Below are 20,984 nucleotides of genomic sequence, written 5' to 3'. Positions count from 1 at the left end.
TTTATGTGTGTGATATGACTCTCCCAGATTGAGAACGAACTCTCAAGGGCTGAGCTTTTGGGAGCATACTCAGTGGTGCTCATGGCTTACTCCTGGCCCTGCACTCAGGGATAACTCCTGGAGGGCTCAGGGAACCATATATGGTGCTGGGGATTGAACCCGGTCAGCCAAGTGCAAGGCAAGAGCTCTACGGGCTATACTATGGCTCTAGCCTAGTGGCTGAGCTTTTTTTTTTTTAATTTTTGCTTTTTGGGTCACAGCGGCTATGCCCAGGAGTTACTCCTGGCTCATGCACACAGGAATTACTCCTGGTGGTGTTCGGGGGACCATATGGGATGCTAGGAATCGAACCCGGGTCGGCTGCGTGCAAGGCAAACACCCTACCCTCTGTGCTATGGCTCCAGCCCGTGGCTGAGCTTTTAAGAGTGAGTGATTCTTCATGGCTCTGTTCTCAGTGCTTAGAACAGTATAGGCACAACAAGTGTTAATACATTTATACATATATAAATATCTGAAGCAGATATGCAAAATATTAGCACATGGGTGGTGGGTGCTGTGACTTTTTCTGATATTTTAAATATTTTAATGCCTTTGAAATATTTCACTAAGGCTAGAGATGTAGCTTAGTGGCACAATGCATGCTTTATATGTAATAAGGCTTGGGTTCTAGCCTTAGCACCATGCAAAACAGTAATTCATTATAAAGTAAACATAGGGCTGGAGAGAAAGTACAGGGATTAAGGTACTTGCCTTGTACCCCAGCATCCCCAGCTTGAACGCCTGGCATTACATGTGGTTTCCCTGAACCAGTGCCAGGTATAGCCCCCAAATACTGTTAGGTATGGCCTAAAAAAAATAAAAATAAAAAGACACAAGATCTGGAGAGAGTACAGCAAGTAGGGCATTTGCCTTGCATGCAGCCAATCCACGGTTGATCATTGGCAACCCGTATGGTTTACCGAGCCCACCACCTGAGCACAGAGCCAAGAGTAACTCAGAACACTGCAGTAAGGTGTGGCCCATAAAACAATAAATAAAAGACACAAGGGCCAATGAGATCGTTCCAACAGATTGGAGTACATGCTTTACATGCAAGTTTCAAGGATTAAACTTGCACAGTCCCCCAAAACATTGCTGAGAAGTGTTAGCTGTGTGTGGCCTAAAAATCAGAAAGAATGAAAAACACAAAACAAGAATACGCCATGCTGGTTAGGAGTTGTATGCAGAGAATGTTACGGATCATGGGATGTAGTGGGGTAGGAGGGTGTATATGGATATCTCCAAACCAGGCTGCCATGCATCAAGGGAGTCATCTGAGGCAGGTGGTCCACCAAAATGCTGTGTGTGTTTTTATCTCCTTTATTTCTTGGGCTGGAGCGATAGCACAGCAGGTAGGGCATTTGTCTTGCATGTGGCTGATCCGGGTTCAATTCCTCTGTCCCTCTCAGAGAGCCTGGCAAGCTCCCCGTGGCGTATTCAATATGCCAAAAACAGTAACAAGTCTCACAATGGAGATGTTACTGGTGCCCGCTTGAGCAAATCGATGAACAATGGGAGGACAGTGCTATAGTATTTCTTATAACTCTAAGGGACAAATCCACTTTGGACAGTAAATGGCAGCTAAGTGACTTACCAGAGACCACCTGTGGAGGAAAAAAAGGGGTGATGGGAAAACCATAAAGGGGGGTGGCGAACAAAGGCAGTGAGGGAGTGGGAGGAAGACCAGGAGAGACTGGCTGAAGGAGACAGGCTCTGCCTTCTGGGAGCTGGCCCAGATCCCAACTGAGGCCACGGCCCTTCTCTGCTGTCTAAACCACACACACAGCTTCTTCCTAGCTGCTCCCTGAAGGGTCTAGCTGGCCCAAGGGTGGCTGAGTGGGAGACCATTCAGGAGCTGGATCCCAGGCAAAGGAAGAGTGGGCCCTTCCTCAGCAGTGTGTAAAATGAAGCTGGCTCCATCAGCCCACAGATCTGGATGCCTTAGTCCAGAAGGTGAACAGTGTGTCAGACCTTTGCAAAAGAAAGGCTGGGTAAGTGGGATGGGGGAGCTCCAGCTTGTCTTCCTTTAATAAGGAAACATACCCAGGGAAAAGTGAGTTGCCAAGGTCATATGGGGAATAATACACAGGTCTCTGAACCTCCAACAGTGCTCATTCTCAGGGTGCTGGATTCTTAGCCCAGATACCCTGTGCTGTTTTTTGTTTTGAGCGATGCTTAGAGGTTACTCTTGGCTCTGTGCTCAAGAATTACTCCTGGCGGTGCTTGGGGGATCATATGGGATGTGGAGAATTGAACCTGGGTTGGTCTCTGCAAGGCATGTGCCCTACTCACTGCACTGTCTCTCTGGCCCACCCTGTGCTTTTCTTGACTTATCCTGGGTTTGGGCCTGGAGATGGGGTGCTCCTGCTCCCTGTAGGGAGTGTCAGGTTCATGCTCCCAGGGCAAGTAGGTGGACCCTTTCAGGGGTCTACTGGAAGGTGGAGTTGCATGATTCACTCTTCTCTGTGGCACGTAAGTTCTAATTCTGCCTCCTTTATATCCTCTAGCCTATTTCCTCATTTATGAAACGGGGTATTATCACCATTTATTTACAATGATTATTCTGGACCAGTCATACCTTTAATCCCAGGTTCATTTTACAAAGGGAGAAAAAAACAAGGTCAGAGAGGTTAAGTGATTTCCTTAAAATTACATAGCAGTACATGGTAGTCAGGATTTGAGATTGAACCCCAGTGAGGCAATTGTGGTGAGAATTTGTGAGACCATTTATAAATGGTTTCATGGGTCCGGGAAGAGAGTGTTGGGATCAAGTATCCCACACTGAAACTGAAGCACCCAGTGGGGCAGAGGGAAGACAAGTCTGTGGGCAGCTGAAGTCTCCTAAGGAGACTTGATCAAGCCAGAGAAGAGGTCGTCTGAGGCAGAGAGCACCACCATGTGCAGAGACTCCAGGACGAATGCCAGTTGAGTTGGGAGCAGTACAGGGACCAACCAGGCTTAGGAGAGAGATACCTGCACATGCCCTTTGGATCTCTGCTTGCCTCCCTGGTCTGAGTACCCCTTCACATACCCACTAAAGTGAGGGGTCCTAGTTGAGGAAAGCAGAGGCATCAGGAAATCTAAATTCTTAGCTCCATTCCCTGGCTTAACCAAGGGACAGCCATCCACAGCCCCACCCTGGAGAGCACACTGCTGGGACTCTGCTGACACACTGTGGGCACAAGGAGGAACTGCACCAGGGCATGACACCCAGGCCATATACCGACTTCCCAATGGCGCCACCCATCCTGGTCTGGAGCCCCTAACTTCCTTCCAGTGGAATGCCTTGTTTTATTGACTGTCCTCAGTAAATCAGCCCATGGGATCCTAGATCTTACTCCAGCCAGGCCAAGGGAGCTCCATAGACTCTGCTGTTTCTCCATGGTTCAACTAGGCCTTGATCTAGCTGGCTGTGAAGGACCCTCCTCTACTCAGAGTCCTCCATGAAAAGCTACTTACAAAATCCTCAAAGTGGGCTGGAGTGATAGCACAGTGGGTAGAGCGTTTGCCTTGCACGCGGCCTGTCCCGGGTTCAATCCCCAGCTTCCCATATGGTTCCCTGAGCATGGCCAGAAGTAATTCCTGAGTGCATGAACCAGGAGTAACCCCTGTGCATCGCAGGGTGTGATCCAAACAGAAAAAAAAAATCCCCAAAGTTTTCAAATTTTAAGAATGTTATGGGAGCTGATGTGATAATAAAAAGAGATATGTCTGGCATGCGTCTGACTTCACATATGGTCCCCTGTAAGTAGCCACGTACTTCTGGGTATATGGCCCCCAAAAAAATACGAAAAGAATTTTTTCCAGCCAGTAGTCAAACATCATTATTAAATAGTTATGTACAAGGCCAGAGAGCACAGTGGGTCGGAACACACTTTGCATGCAGGGGGCCTGGATTTAATCCCTATCTACCCCCAAGCACTACCAGGAATGACTCAAGCACATGTTGTATAGTCCCTGAGCACCACTGGGTGAGGGCCAAACCCCCCCCCCCCCACACACACACACCAAATACAAACAAACTTAAAGACAACATATTTAGGCACTACCTGTTTTACTACAAAGATATTTTTATTAGGGCAGGGAGAAAGTGTAGGGATTAAGGTATGCCTTGCCCATAGCCAACCCTGGTTTGATCCCTGGTACTGCATATGGTCTACCAAGCACCATCAGCAGTAAGCCCTGAGGACTGCTGGTGTCACCCAAAAACCAAATCACACAATATGTATACTGCCAAGGCTCTCTACTATATGGTGGAAATACTGTATATAATGGCGTGTTCACATTACATGTAACACACCATTACATACAGCTCAAATCAGTCTTAGTTATTTATAGTTTATTTCCTAGATCAGCGCTATCCAACAATGTAATTTTAAATTCTTGAGTAGCAAAATTTTAAAGTAGTAACATTTAACAGGTTAAATAGCCTATTTTATTTAACCTAGTATGTCCAAACTATTGTTACCTCCTTTTTTTACACTAACTTCAAATTCAGGTGTGTAGTTTACAGTTAAAGAACAAAGCACATCTAAGTTCACCTTAGCCACGTTTCAAATCTCAACAGCCAGACTGTCCAGTAGCTACCATATTGAACAACATGGGTCTAGATTTAAGAAATCTAGGAAAGGCTTGCTCTTCAAGCCCATGTTTTCCCTTGAAATGTATCTTGCTTGCCTTTGTCAGTTTCTTTGCTTATGTCCACTCTGGAGAAGCCGATGTTCTCTCTGGTATATGTACTTCTCCCTCTTTCCCCTCACATCTTTCTAAATAACTTTCAATAAAAACTTGCTACATCAAAAAATGAAAGATAATTGTAATAAATATAATATGAAAATTAAAAATGTATTTATAACAGGAAAAGAGAAATCTAGGAGAAAATATTAATGATACATATTAAAGTGCTGAGGCTGAGAAATTTTGATCCAATTAGCATAATGTCTTCAAAGGTGAGAAAAGCAGTAGGTCATGTATCCAACAAATTTATTGAAAAATTTACTGGAAAGGAGCAATGGGTAAGCTAAATAGTAGCTCCAGAAATATATATTAGGTCTTAACCTTTAGGATGTGTGGTGGTTTTAAAAAAAAAAAAAATTGTAAGAAATTTGTTTTGTTTTGGTTTTTATTTTGGGCCTGCACCCAATGGTGCTCAGGGATCACTCCTGGTAGAGCTTGGGAAGCCATGTGGAGTGCCAGGGATCAAACCTCTCCAAGTGCCTTACCAACTGTACTATTCCTCCGGCCCCACATTTCTGTTTTTAAGTCACCAACTTTGTGACAACTGATTACAGCAGTTCTCAGGGCTTCTGAGTCTGCACTCAGGAATCACTTCTGGAGGGGCTTGGGGGACCATATGGGGTCCCAAGGATTTAACATGGGTCACAAGTCACCCACATGCAAGGCAAGAACCCTTGCCCGTTGTACTATCTCTCCAGCACTATTGCCTCGCTTCTTAAATTAGGGAGGGGGGTGTCATAAAATCTTAAAAGTTGGTTTTACAAGGACCAGAGAGATAATAAGCAGCTAAGAGTACTTGCCTTGCATGCCAGCCACCTGATCCCTGTGTGCAAAGCCAGAAGTAAGCCTTGAGCACTACTGAGTATGGCCCCCAAACAAAAATGATTGGATTTGAAATAAATTATCTTTATAGTATCAGTAAATGTAACATTTATACCACTTTTTAAACCTGTATATACACATTTATCAGACAAAAAGAGGTCATGAGGGCAGAAGAGAATCCAGAAGGCTGTGTGAATGTTTTGTATGCTGAAGACCCAGGTTCAGATACCAACACTGCATTGGCACATGGTGTACAGAATTGAAAGTAACCCCAAGCACAGAGTTGGAAGCTGCCCCCAAATACCACCAGTGTGGTCTTAAAACATGGGGTAGGGGTGGGGTTGTCAGTGGAAAAGTTTAATCAACTCTGTTCTAGAATATATACTTATAAGTAGATAGGAAGGATACAGCTTGCCCTATTATAATAACTAGGCTACAAATACAAGAATCGTGGGGGTAGGATAGGATTAACAAAAGCACTGCACTGCACTGTACTCCCATTGTTCATCGATTTGCTCGAGTGGGCCCAGTAACATTGTGAGATTCGCTGTTACTGTGTTTGGCATATGAAATACATCACGGGTAGTTTGCCAGGCTTTGCCATGCGGGCGAGATACTCTCGGTAGCTTGCCGGGCTCTCCAAGAGGGGCAGAGGAATCGAACTCAGGTCGGCCACGTTGGCCGTGTGCAAGGCAAACGCCCTACCCGCTGTGCTATCGCTCCAGCCCAATTTATATCTAAATAACCTTATCTACCAGTGTTTTGTGGCATGTACCAGATCTATCTTATATCCTCAGCACTGACCAGAGTTTGACATGCAGTGACCACTCTTTCTGAATGAATATGACTTTGGGCTACACTTCCCTTACCACACAGCAGGGATAGAGTAATTGGATGGTTTCCTAGGCGTGCAGTGCCATATGTTGTTAGATGACCTGTGACTAAAACTGGGCAGGGAACAGATTGATGCAACTTAAAAGGTGGCCCAAAGATGATAATAGCCACAAGATGGCTATTCAAGTCTGATTCAGGGAGTCAGGTTGGGGAAACCCCAATTGCAGGCTTGGGAATTGCTCAGATTATCACAGACCCAGGGATGAGGAGTCAGGTAAGAGACTGCAACCAGTGATATAACAAAACCTGCTAGGTGTGGATCCCCTTCCTCTAGTCTTCCCAGTCCCTCAATCCTGCAGACCCTAGCCTCTTTCTCTCAGGGACTGGAAAGACCTGGGGTCTTGCTTCTGCACCATTACAGCTTCTGCACCATTACAAAGAGTTCCTGGGGCTGGTAAGATAGTACAGTGGGTGAGGAATGTTGCCTTGGACGTGTCCAATCCTACATTCAATCCCCAGCACTCATATGTTCCCCCTGGGCCTGCGAGGAGTGATCCCTGAGTGCAGAGTGAGGAGGAAGTCTGAGTACTGCCAACTGTGGCCCCAAAAAACACATTGCTCGGCATGGTCTTTGGGCCTCACCTTGTGACATTCAGGCCTTACTCCTCCCACGCAGTCATCCACATAAATCCCTATCACCCAGTCAAAGCTTAGGGTGGGGAGTGCCCACGTCTACCATATAGTCTCTATAATGTCTCCTCTCAATGGCCCCAGTCTGTCCAGGCTAACCCTGCAGGCCAGCTGGCCGCAGAGCATATGGATGTTGTTATCCCTCTTTATATCCTTGCAGAGTGCCCTGCAGCACATACAAGCACTTTACCCCCTGTACTATCTCTGGCTCCTGAAGAATTGTTTAGTGAGCAAAACCACTTGTGTCTTCTATAAAAGGTTAGGCTTTTTCCTGTCTTTCTTTGTGTTGCCTCTCTTTCACTTACACTTAGCCTATCCAATTACCACTGGAAGCTGAGCTGAGGCTTCCAGAACCCAGCAAGGAGTGATTCTGGCTCCGTTAGGCCAACAGCACATTGAGTACCTGGATACAGTTTATTAAATCCACCACCCCTGGAGCAGTGGAGAGAACAATGGACAAATCTGCTTTCAGTTCTCAACTCAAGGCTGGCATTCAGAAGGCCGTGTATCAATGACTGGTCATCTCTCCTCTGAAGTCCTGGGTGCAATAACCGTGTGTAGTGACCTCTGCCTCCACACCCCTTGTCCCTCACCAACCCACTATTCAAAATTTAAGGAAAAAAATTAAGAGATTAATAAAGAACAAAGAATAGTAAGCCCTCTCTTATGACAGTATCAGACAACTGTTTCAAAATATATTAGATTTGGTTTTTATTGTAGAGCACACATATCAGGGCAAAGTGCTGCACACACAACTACAAATCATTTTTGGGAAAAAAGCTGTAAAAAAAATAAAACTGCAACTGCTTTAGTTGTGCAGTCCCGACTTGAGGAATCCACGCTGGCAAAAGAGTTCTGGCCCCTGAGAAGGGCTTCTTGAGAGTGGCTGCCCCAGAGTTCTGCAGCCTCAGGCCTGGGCCTCTGTAAGACAAGGTCCCCTGGCAAGGTGGCAGCCTAGGGATCGGGAGGGCCACTGTTCTCAGTGGGCCTGCATCGTGACCCTGACTGGCAAGGAGACATTCCTAGAATGAATCCAGATCAGCAAAACCTTGCAGTCTTTGGGAATCTGAGTAAGTGGAAACTGCCAAAGACTACCTTTTTTCCCCCCTTTGATTTTTAAAGCTCCCTCCCCAGCTCTCACGCCGCTGAGGTGGAAGAGGTTCCTACCCAATCTGCAGGCCTGAGCTAGGGCCTTGAATGCATGCTGCAGGCAAACAGAGAGAGTGGGTACCACCCTGGGAACAGGGGGAAAACGGGTGGGTGGGTGGGTGGGTGACACACGGCCGAGAGACTGGCCAATTTAGGAGAAAGGAAAAGGAAAAAGTCAGGAGACCAAAGAAAAAAAATTAAACTAAAAAAAACAAAAAAACCCTACCACACACCACAACATTTTTCCATACCTCGAATGTTAGACTCAGAAGGACACAGTCCCTGTAGCTAGAAACAATTCCTAAAACTGGCCCAACATGGCAAGTCTAACTGTTCCATACAATAACACGCCTGTGCTTGAAAGGAGCAACCCAGCAAAGATGCATGCTCTTGGCAAGAGAAGTCAGGACCCTGCAGCCAGCCTCTCAGCGTCCATGAGAAGAGCAGGGTTGTGAGAGAAGCCCAGGGCTCAGCAACAGCTCTGGGAATGGCATTGTTAATGACCTTGCCTAGTCATCCTGAAGACTACTGCAGGAGGAAGGTGTCCCTGTGAGCTCTGGGGGCCTAGCGAGCATGTGGGGGATGGAAGGACAGCAGGCCTTGTTTCCTGCAAAGCCCAGGAAACCTCAAACCAATGCAGACATCATTGGAGGGGATAAGAGACTGAATTTCCTTTACAACACCAAGAGATTTACATTTAAAGCAAAATAAGAAGTTGTTTAACTAAAACATTTTGTTGCTTTTAAATAAACCCAGCTTGACAGCCTGCTTCAAGATGGCTATCCCCACCCACTACTGGCCACTCCAGCATGAGCTTCTGTCCCCTATAGATGCCAAAAGCCTTTCCATCCAGGAGGAAAACCAATAACATGAGGACCAAGTCCCAATCAATCTGTTCTTCGGCCTCAATAGGCAACAAATCAAGGGGGAAAAAAATATATATGGATAAAAATAAAATTAACAAAACAAAAAAACAAAAAAAAAACTGAAAAAAAAAAAAAGCCCCCAAAACCCAGAAACAAAATCCTCAAAACTAAAGGAGGGGCAGCTAAGTGAGGAAAACCAGAGTTCCTGGGAAGATACAACAGGCCTCAGTGCCTCCGCATCTTCACTTTTCGGGTGGGGCTGCCAGCTGCCTCTGAACAGTCCTCAGCAGACTCATAAGACTTGCGCCAGTAGTTCTCAGAGCTAAAGCTACCCCTCCGTCGGTGTGTGGGCAGCAACACTGAACGCCGATTTTCTTCCTTGTCCATCTCCAGAATTCGAGGCCTGCAAGGAAAGGAATGGGTTGGGAGTGTTACCCAAGAGAGGCTGGATAAGGCTCTGACTTCCCAGCTCTGTGCTGGGTCTGATCCTCATTTGTGCATGGCTAACTTTAGCCTGATGGTTTGAGACATTTTCCTCATTATCTTGTGGGGTCTGTCTCAGTCTGGTGTCCGAGGATACCAAAAGACTGCTGAATAAAATGAACCCTTCTTTATCACAGTTTCAAGGTGCTGCACAGCACTCTATTTCTATTTCTCAATCCTCCCCTTTACTCCCACCTTCTCTCTCTCTCTACCTACTACCTATCTCTATGATCACTATCCCCTCCAGTCAACGAAAGCACCACATTCTACCTGCCCAGTATTTTAGCCCATATAATGCCTTCTGCCTAAAATTCCATCCCACATTACCCTACCATACTGTCTTTATCCTTCTTTCTGATCTCAACTAAAACAATACCTCCTTAGAAATCTTCCCCACGGGCCAGAGGGTGATTGCCTTGCACGCAGCTGCCCCAGGTTCAATCCCCAGTATCCCATATGGTCCCCTGAGCATCAACGGGAATACTTTCTGAGTGGAGAGCTAGAAGTGACCCCGAAACATTGCAGGGAGGGAAGGAGGGGAGGAGGAAAGAAGATTGGTTCCCTAATCCTGTTGAAATGAGTCCTTGGTCCACTGTCTTCTACCTTGGAAGCTGTCCCATTAACACTGAAGTAGAATGTATAAGAGCATTTGTCTAAGTTGGAATCAATAAGATATGTCATGAAAAGGCTATAAATCATTCTCATTTGTCAGAGTCTCAGCCCAGTGCTTTAGGGATATAGGTAGTTGTTCAAGTGGGAATGCCACCTGCGTAGGGAACCAGACATAAAGCTCTGGAAAAGGTGAGCAATGCCATGCTCTTGTCACCTGGCCTTTGTCCATCCTGCTACCACGCACTGATGGCTCTGCTGGCCTTCGTTTAGGGTGCGAAGCTGAGTACCTGTGGGCAGCATCAGGGTCTGCCTTGCGATGGGACCGTTTGGGTTTCAGATTGGAGTCCCGGTTGTTTCCTGATAGACGATCTGAAGCATAGCTAGGTGGTAACACAGAGCTGCTCAGGGACTTTGTTTCCAACCGAGGTGCATCTAATCTTGTCCTGTAAGGAAAGAAAAAGCACAAGGTTGCCAATAGCCTCAGTGATGGTGTGGGCCCCATAAGATGAATTCTTACTTTGGCCAGGCCAAGGGAACTCAGCAGTCTCTGCTCTTTCTCCATGGATCAACTAGAAATTGATCTTAATAACTCTCAAAGATCCACCATAAGTTCAAGTTTAGGGGTAGGCATAATTATTCTCCTTGGAGACTTATGACAATGGATTTGTTGCCCCACTAAAAAGATTTCAGGGCTCTCCCTAAGCAATAGGAAGTAGCCCTGCCTCATCTCAGCCAGACCTAGAGGTTCTTTAGGAGCATCTACTATACCTCCCAGACAATGGAAGGTCCCACTGGTGGGTACCAGTGACACCTTCATCCTTGCCTCAAATACCAAAAAAAACAACAACAACAACAACAACAACAAAAAAAAAACCACTTTCTCTGGTTCAGGCCCGTGGAATGTGGAAAGGAAGGGGAACCTGAATAAATGCAACCCTATTTTCTCACACAGGGACACAGAAGCTGTGGAAAAGTCAGAAGAAACCAATCTCAACTCCATTTCATCCACTTGGCTCTGGCCCACACTAGCTCCTAGACAGTTTTTATTTGTTCCAGGATGTTGATCCAAGCCAAGTCCAGAGGGCTCTTGAAGGTAAAGTCCTACCTCCACTGGGTGTGAGTTTAAGAAACATACCAGCTAGTAAAGGAAAAATATTCATTTACGGATAAAGAACAGGAAAATGGAAAAGTTGAGTCCAGAAAATATATTGGACAGTGGCCTGAGCCCTGTATAAAGCCAGGTCAAACAAAGCAAGCATGGGAAACTACAAGGAACCCCCAGGTTTCTAGTATGGTTAAGAAAATCCTGGCAAGTCAGACTGATAGAAACAAGGGACAGAGAGGGTGTTGGGTGGGCAGTTATCCAAAAGGATGGCCAGAGAGATAGTACAGTGGGTAAGGTGCTACTTTGCATTTACCCAACCTTATTCCAATCCTGGGGCTGCATATGGTCCCTAAGTCCTACCAAAAGTGATTCCTTAGACTGATGGGTACAAAACTGTAACTTGGAAGGTTCCAAGGAAGATGCTGTGGTTAGGGCAGAACACAAAGACATACTTACAACAACACAGAAGGAAAAAGAGAAAGCTGGTGCTTTCCCAATCCAAAATTGCTGCCATATCCCCAGCCTGACTCCACTATCTTAGGACGGACCCTACCAAGACACAATTTGCTGAAAATTCAGGTATGTGGGTTTTGTGACTGAAATCTCCAGGCTTTCTTTGGGTCAAGATGGGCTACCTCCCCGCACCTCCCTATACTTCCAGAAGCTCCAGCAGTGACATCCATACCCAAATGCTGCCACCCAATTGAAAAGCTACTCCAGCCTTAACATCCTGGTAAAAACATCGAATGCCCTGAACAAATACCATGACCTCTTAGCACTTGTACTAAAAACCATAAAGCACAAAAGGAAAAGGAGAGAGAGAGCAAGAAGGAAAGTACCTCTCATAGAGGATGGTTGGGGTGTTGGGGGATGTGGTAGGTAAACGGGACACTGGTGGTGGGAAATGTACACTGGTGGAGGGATCATTGTATGACTGAAACCCAATTATGAACAGCTTTGTAATGGTCTATCTCACGGATATTCAATTTTAAAAATTAAAAAAAGAGAGAGAGAGAAAGCTGGGGATCCAAGAGCTGCTTTAGCCTAGGCTGCTTGCCATTCTTGATGACAACTTTATCTAGCCCTTGAAGCTTTCCCATTCTTTGCTGCCTGAGCTACTATAAATACATGGGGATGGGGGCGACGGTTGGGTTGTGGACTAGGTCAGAAAAGGGGATAAACCGTATGTCCTGGAAGTTGTGGGGAAAAGGCTTACACTTAGGCAAAACTAAACTTGGGACAGGCAGGAGCCATAGGACTCTGAACATGGGCAGGGGTATTTCTCTTGAGTCCAGCAGGATGTGCACTCTAGCTAGGCATCCATGTTTTACGGCCCTAGGGGCCCAACTGGTGTGCAAGTACAGACAGGCAAGCAGAACTACTATTAATGTCACTCTGATTTGGCCTTAGAGACTGGGAGACAAGAGAGATTGAGCTACACTGATTGGTACATAAATCTCAGGCTTCACTCTTCAAAGTTCACGGAGAGACAGAACAATGGGTAGGGCTCTTATCTTGTACATGGCATCCCATATGGTCTCCACAGCACTGCCAGGAGTAACCCTTGAGCACCCTTTTGGGGTCATGTATGGCCCCAAAACCAACAAGCAAAAAATTCCGGGGAGTAGGACCTAGTGACAAGAGGAAGAGACGGAACGATAATACAGTGGGTAGGGTGCTTGCCTTGCACACGTCCAACCCAGGTTTGATCACTGGCATCCCGTATGGTCCCCTACTTGGCCATGAATGATCCCTGAGCATAGAGCCAGGAGTAAGCTCTGAGCACCAGTGGGTGTAGCCCCTCCCCCACCCCCATAAAAGAAAAGAGGGAGATAGGGGTCCAGGAGATAGTATGGGAGATGAGGGCCTTGCCTTGCATTAAGTAGACTCTGCATATGGCTACTCTTGAGTCAGTCAATAATAACCTCAAACATTCCCACTCTCCAGCCTCCCCCAAAATAGGAAAGAGACTCCCAAGGCCCCCATTCAAGAATCCAGGCATCCTTAGTTTTCCTATCTAAGCCTAGGCTCTTTAAACTCAGTTGGAGGGTTGCAATAACAGTTTGGGGATCATGAACAACTGACAACAGTGAAAGATTTCTGAACATGTAAAGGTAAAGGCCCTCCCGTTGATCATTGATTTGCTCGAGCGGGCCCAGTAACGTCTCCATTGGAGACTTTGTTGTTACTGTGTCTGGCATGTAGAAATCAAAAATTCAAAATTAGTTGAATTCAAGGTGTTTCAGGCAGCATTCACCTGTGTTCCTTTTCCCAGGCAAAAAGGTGTTGCAAATAGAAGGACTTAGGGGTCAGACCGTATTTATATGTGGCTGATCAAATCCTCGGCATCATCTATGGAGAACCCCCTGAACAGAGGGCCAGGAGGAAGCCTTGAGCACAGCCAGGTATGGCCAAAAAAAAGAAAGAAAAAAGAAAAAAGTTTAAGAAGCCCCTATCTAAGCAAAGAAGGGATAAACAGGGCTGGAGAGATAACACAGCAGGTAGGGCGTTTGCCTTGCACGTGGCCAACCCGGGTTCAATTCCCAGCATCCCATATGGTCCCCTGAGCACCGCCAGGAGTAACCCCTGTGCATCGCCAGGTGTGATGCAAAAAGCAAAAAAAGAAAAAAAAAGAAGGGATAAATAGAACGACTCTGGGTTTCTTTCAGTTCTGTGTGCTAAGACTGAAAAGGCTAAGTTTTTGTTGTTGTTGTTGTTTGTTTTTTTAAAGGTTACAATTCACTGGTCTTTGAGGGCTACTGTCTTCCAGGGGGTCACTTGCACCAGTGTGATATCCTGAAGCTTGGGACACTCTGCATGCACAGCATGTGATCAATCCATAGAGCTATCTCTCCAGCCCAAGGCAAGCCCAAAGCAGCGACAGAGAATAGTGATAGGAAACACACATACATAAGATTGGAAGTTAATTACTGAACCTCGAGGACCTTTTTTCCCCCTTGGTCTCATATATGTGCTATACTGAGAAGACAAGGTAGCAAAGATCAGATCAAATAAGACGATCACTGAACTGAACTTATGAGGGTCTATAGCATTATGGAGAAAAGTTCTTACTCCAGAATCATACAGTTAAATTTAACACAAAGGTGCCAAAGTACACATGTTCAAGGAAGAAAGTACGTAAAGGCTGAAAAGGGCCCAATGAAAACCTAACCCTAGTGACGGGTGGCAGGAACAGCAGGGCTACTAAGAGGAAAGTCTATGCTTCAGTCTGGCCCACAGACCCTGGGGCTGGAAAACATTAGCATACCCTGCCATGCAGGCACTGCTGGCACATACCAAGCTGTAGAGTGGTCTCCACCCCTACTGTGCTGACTGTTCAGATAGCTTGTCTAGGCAGTCAGGGACAGTGGGGGTGACTCCTCACCACGGCTTAGAACTACTAAACGGGTGGGGAGACAAGTGGGACCAGGTGAGACTGAACGGACAGGCCTAGAGCATGGACTGTCCTTTTTTCTACAGATGCTTTAAGTAAGGGATGTGTACTGCTTTCCTCCACGAATCAGCTCTGCTGCCATCTGGGGGAATTCCTCAGATCAAATGTGGCCTACCAGAAACCCTTTATCTACTTTGGGGACAGGATGAGCTCTGGGAAGAGGGGCTGGAAAGGCAACTCAAAGGACTGGAGTGCATGCTTTGCAAGCAGGAGACTCTGGTTCAATATGAGGCACTGTATGGACCCCTGAGCTCTGCTCAAGGACAAGTGCTGCACCAAGTCAGGAGTAGCTAATGAACAATGCTGGGTCTGGCATAAAACAAAGCAAAAACAGCTCTGGGACCTGACACATCCCTTGGTTGTTAAAAGTACTCTTAGAATAGCTGGGGATATACCTGACCTACCTCCAATTCCAAAAAAGTCACCAGCTACAAGAAGCCAGGCTAGAAGCTTATCAAAGCTTAATTTCAGAACATGTCCCTCTTATTTTTATTGTAATTATTTATTCTGGAAGGGGAGCAGTTTGGGCCACAGCTGGCAATGCTCAGGAGTTACTCATGGCCTTGCACTCAGGAATTATTACTCCTGACAGTGCATGGGATCATATGGGATGCCAGGGTCAGTCATGTGCAAGCAAGCACCCCACCTGCCATATTACCCTTTGGGCCCCAGCATGTCCCTTTTAAAGGACAATCAATTCCCAGGGAGAAAGGTCTGTAGACAGAGCCATCAATCTGGAGTAAAGAGGAGGTCTAGTTATATCAAGGCCTTGGTCTCCTCAGTTAATATCCAGGGATCACAGTACAGTGACCAGGTATATAAATGAGGTAAGGGTTAACCAGGCAGACTCTTCTTATTACCAAGAAAGTCACTCAGGTTATCAAGACAGTCCCAAGGACAAAGCAGTGAATTAGTCCTGAGGACAGGAGAAGCCAAAACAAGGGGAAATAACCAAGCATAAAAATTATATATTCTGAATAAGTAGCAGTACTCCTACATTATTTTTAAAAATAATAATAATATACTAATGACACAGTTGACCCAAGTTAGATCCCCAGCTTCTAATATGATCTTCCAAGCATCACCGGGAATAATTCCTGAATGCAGAACCAGGGGTAACCCTAAGCACCACCAAAACAAAACATGGCGCCAAAACAACAACAAAACACATGTGGCCTGTCTTTTATTACTCATGCAATCTTTGAGAGAAGTTCCTGGTGAAGATTAACAATGCCCATTGTTGAGGTGGGAAGTAATACTAAATCAGAGAGGCCAAGTCACTAATCAAAAATCACACACTCAGACCCAGCAATGAATCCTAGAAGACAGTAGTTCGCCGGAGATTTCTCCAGATCCGTGCTGAGTCAATTTCACCCGGGCATCGGTATTCTCTCTGCTTACTCCAAATGACCCCCAGAGGCCACAAACTTCGTTAAGAAACCCCCAGGTATGCAGGACCAGGCACTGAAGAAACCAGGCCACATGGTGGCAGGGACAGGCCGCCCCTTCCCATTCCTCTACCCCTTCCGGGTGCTGGCTGTCATACCCACGAACTGCCTCTGGGATTTAAGTACATTTATCGGCCTTGATCGAGAGACAAATCAATCTCAGAATGGATTAACTCGCTACAGAGATGTCTCCAGACCCCAATCATTTACAATTTTTAGAATTCCAGGACCTAGCGTCCACAAAACATCTCATGATATTCATAATAAGCAATAGAAAATAAATTTTCAAGCATCTGTTTGTGGCAGGCAGGCTTGAGTGGTGGTGGGAAAACTCGAAATAATGGTGGTGGGAAGGTATAATGATGGTGGGATTGGTGCTGAAATATTGAATGTAATTAATGTGAACAACCTTAAGAAAATAAACTTTAAAAATAATTTTTAAAAAATCACAAACTCACCACCCTATGATGACTTCTGAAGCCCAGGTGGACTCTTTTCACCGCAGCATAGCAGAGAGCTCTGTGAGCACAACACATTTCCAGGCATGTCAAATACACTGCCAACCAACTCCCAATTTCTGCTCACCAAGCACCCATGTGCAACAAAACCTGGTTATCCCAATGAAGTAAGGAGGCAAGGAGCAGTATGGTGAACTTGTCCTATTATCTCTTGTCTACTAAATAACCTAAGACATTGTATTTAAAGTCTCGCATCTCCAGTTATCACTCTCACAAAGATCTGTACCAGGTCAATAATAGCTTCCCCACCTCCCATCAACCAAGAACCAGTTCCTACCCTGCTTTAACAAGGCAGTTCTAAAATACAGGAAGTGCTATGATCAGAAAAGCCTAAACAGCATATGAGGGGAATTACTCAAAGATAGGGCAACCCTAGTACACAGTCCTGGACTTTCGGCACATCCTCCCCCATACATAAGCCTATAAAGTAGGCCACAAAATCATTCTGCCTGGTTACTGTCATCTGATAGTTTACACATGCATACATACATACATACATACATACATACATACATACATGTGATAGCACAGTGGTAGGGCATTTGCCTTGCACGCAGCCAACATGGCTGACCCAAGTTTGATTCCTCCGCCTCTCTCAGAGAGCCCGGCAAGCTACCAAGAGTATCTCGCCTGCATGGCAAAGCCTTGCAAGCTACCCGTGGCGTATTCAATATGTCAAATCACGGTAACAAGTCTCACAATGTTACTGGGCCCGTTCAAGCACATCGATGAACAATGGGAGGACAGTGACAGTGACATACATACATACACACATACCTCTTAAAAGAGTTCTAAGAGGGGCCGGAGAGATAGCACAGCGGGTAGGGCGTTTGCCTTGCACGCGGCCGACCCGGGTTCGATTCCCAGCATCCCATATGGTCACCCGAGCACCACCAGGAGTAACTCCTGAGTGCAGAGCCAGGAGTAACCCCTGTGCATCGCCAGGTGTGACCCAAAAAGGAAAAAAAGAGTTCTAAGAGCCAGAATTCATTCAGACAACATATGTGGATGCCAGGGATCCAAATCATGAATGCCCAGGGATCAGGTCTGGTAAGGTCTCAATGTCACCCTCCAGGACATCAGGATACCAGACACCAAGTTTGCTTTCCCTCACTAGAAAAACATCTCTCTGGGGCTTCCTCTTCCCCATTCCATATGCCTCTGCTCAGAATGTAACCTGACCGGACAGAGCCTTCCTCATATCCTACCCATGACCAATCAGGTAAGAGGGAAGGAATGGCAAGAAAGGGTCCAGGTGCACCATTTAGCATTCTCAAGTCTAACCAGCCCTTGCATGATTTATAGGTGACTTAGGTGAATAGAGTTCAGCTAAGAACTTGTATTTAGTGAGGTGAGGAGCAAAGCCAGACCAGAGGCTCAAACCAATCACATCCTGTGGTGGTGTCACTCCCCACATATTCCCCAGGCAAGTTGTGGATACAACTGGCCCAGTCAAGCTACCAAGCGGACAAGGTGTTTGTGAGTGAACACATATACACACCTCAGTTAGGGAAGAAAGGTAGGCTAAGCCTTGGCACAGGAGACAAGAACAATGGCAGATGTCTCCATAACAGCAATGATACAGGCAAGCGCATAATCAAGGAAACCCAAATGCAGGCTGGCCACTCTTCTCGATTGCTAAAGAGCAAAGCCCAGGGATTGAAGCAATAGCACAGTGGGTAGGGCATTTGCCTTGCACACTGCCAAACCGGGTTAGATTCCCGCATCCCATATGGTCCCCCAAGCACCACCAGGAGTAATTCCTATGCATCACCGGGTGTGACCCCCTGCCTCCCCCCCAAAAAAAGCAAAGAGCAAAGCCCAGAGCACACCCACTACTCATACTCACAGCTTCACATTTCGGGTGCTTTGCTTTTAGGCAGGGTCTCCTCCTGACACCCTAAGACCTCTTGGCTCAAATGACCAAATTAGCCATTTAGCTTAACCTACAATCTCTCACTTGCAAATGCTTCATCCCACTACTCAACATTCACACACATACCCAGAGACCTCCAGATTTCTCTAGCACGGCAGGCAGTCTTCTCTAACTTAGGTCATATCAAGCACTCTACCCATCTCAATTCTGTGTTCTAAAGTGGACTACCTCAGAGTCCCTGAACCTCTTTTGCCTGCACTCTTGACTCTATGCCTGCGTATGGCCCACACATCCTTGACTATCTTCAGATGGTACTTCTCTGGAACAAGTTCCTGGCAAGGTGCTAAATGTCTCTTTTCCTTTATAGGACAAAGGGAATGAAAAGAGATGGTGCTAATATTGCTGACATTAACCATACCAGCCATGGTTTACTCTGGGCAAATAAATTTTTAGCTTTTGGGGGCAGGAGGTAGCTTGGGCTGGGTTTTAAGATCACACCCCATGGTGCTCAAGGGACCATATCCAATGCTAGGGATCAAGGTAGAAAGAAGCCTTAACCACACCATTCTCCCCAGTGGGTTTCAACCCATCCTGAGCTGAGATCTCTGTGACCAAAAGCAAATAATTTGGGCTATTTACACCTGCCTAGAGTCACTATATTTGGTTACAAGAGATGCTAAATATGTGAGAATACAAGTCTAACGGAATCCTGGAGGCTTCAGAACTGTTGATCTAAGCCCTCTCTAAAACAATATAAATCCCCCATACTTCACTACCTCTCAGACTGAGTTTAATGTTTTTCTGCTTGACCAATAGTTTATATTTCAAGAGTTATATCTAGCAAATGTTTCTCAAATGCACTCACCACACCTCCACCACACCCCTCTAAAGTGAATATAATTTGCTATAATTTTTGCTGGGCCCCAGAGTACACTTAAGCACTTACTCTGCCTGTGTTGCACTGGCATGCAAATTACAAACCTATCATATACCATGCACCAAGGGAATCCCTGCATATCTGCCTTGGATGCTTTGTGAACAGAAGAAATGCTTAAAGTCCAAGTCATCATTCCAGGGGCTGGGGAATAGTTCAAAGAACTTGAACATATGCCTAGCATGTACAAGACCAAAAGTTCTTTCCCTGCAATTGTATAGGCCTCCTTAGTGGCCCCTAAGCACCACCAAGGTTACCAGGTAGTCGTCAGCACCATTGGGTCCAAGAGCACCACATCACCAGGCCCTTGTACTGACCATCGGGCCCACACAGCCAGGCCAAATACCACTGGGAATGACTTCTGGGTCTCCTGACCACCACGCTAGGGAGCTATTACACACACAAAATGTCGTTCCAAACTAGCTTAATTACATGAGGCTGCAAATGTCCCGAATACTTTTATATACAGAATTCACACCCCTTATTCTCAGGGTTAATGTGAGGACAGCACTCTCGCCAGTCCCTGGCAATTTGGTGAGTGTTAGCATGAGGCAGCACACACTGTCCCCCGAGTCTGCATATCAGGAAATCAGGGAGTGGTGAGGAGTGGAATAAATGTTCCCCTCCAGTCTCCATGAACAACTACACCCAGAAGATAGTTATCTTCTTGATTCTCTAAACCACTGTCTCTTTTTTTAAATTTTTATTAGTGAAATACCATGAGGTACAGTTCCCTCCACCAGTGCCCATTCTCCATCATTTACATTTTTTTAAAAATTATTGTTAGTGAAACAATAATTAGTCAGTACAAGGGCCTGGTGATGTGGTGCTCTTGATGTGGTGCTTAGGGGCCATGACGTACAGTTGAAGATTTACAAATTTTTGTGCTTGGGTTTCAACTGTACAATGATCAAACACCCATCCCTCCACCAGTGCCCATTTTCCACCACCACGGGTCCCAGTATCCCTCCCACCCTCTACCCCCCCATCCCACCCTGCCTCTGAAAAATATGGAACATTTCACGAATTTGCATGTCATTCTTGCGCAGGGGCCATGCCAATCTTCTCTGTATCGTTCCAACTTTAGTATATGTGCTGCCAAAGCGAGCACTAAACCAGAGTTTCTTAACCAGGAACCATGTTCCAAGGGAGCCTCAGGTGAAAATCGTGTAATAGGAGTTCACAGAATGTAACACAAAAAGGAAACAAGATTGGAGGGGACCACGATTGGAAGGTTGAGAAACACTTCTGTAAACCAAAATTCAAAACTTTACCAACAATAGCACAGCAGGTAAGGCATTTGTCTTGCACGCGGTGGACCTGGGTTCAATTCCTCTGCCTCTCTTGGAGAACCTGGCAAGCTACTGAGAGTATCTCACTCGCATGGCAAAGCCTGGCAAGCTACCCATGACGTATT

At 46.0% G+C, this 20,984-nt stretch overlaps 1 protein-coding gene and 1 non-coding gene across 2 annotated transcripts in view; both read right to left on the bottom strand.

Annotated features, from left to right (window-relative positions):
* Nucleotides 1-7,808: 7,808 nt before the first annotated feature.
* The window catches only part of ALKBH5 (alkB homolog 5, RNA demethylase), a 31,545-nt gene continuing 18,369 nt past the window's right edge, over nucleotides 7,809-20,984 (bottom strand). The window contains exons 3-4 of the mRNA XM_056136911.1: nucleotides 10,520-10,675; nucleotides 7,809-9,540 (exon numbers count right to left, since the gene is read on the bottom strand). Coding sequence (XP_055992886.1) covers nucleotides 9,363-9,540; nucleotides 10,520-10,675 — 334 coding nt within the window. The 3' untranslated portion in view covers nucleotides 7,809-9,362. The remainder of the gene's footprint in view (nucleotides 9,541-10,519; nucleotides 10,676-20,984) is intronic.
* Nucleotides 20,572-20,678, bottom strand: LOC130044639 (U6 spliceosomal RNA). Its single transcript, XR_008795474.1, has one exon. It is a non-coding gene; the product is annotated as a U6 spliceosomal RNA (small nuclear RNA).

The sequence above is a fragment of the Sorex fumeus genome, unplaced genomic scaffold (assembly GCF_029834395.1).
Source record: "Sorex fumeus unplaced genomic scaffold, SorFum_2.1 ptg000122l, whole genome shotgun sequence".
Lineage (NCBI taxonomy): Eukaryota > Metazoa > Chordata > Mammalia > Eulipotyphla > Soricidae > Sorex > Sorex fumeus.
The sequence above is the reverse complement of the archived record's forward strand: the minus strand, read 5'-3'. Positions and strand labels throughout refer to the sequence as shown.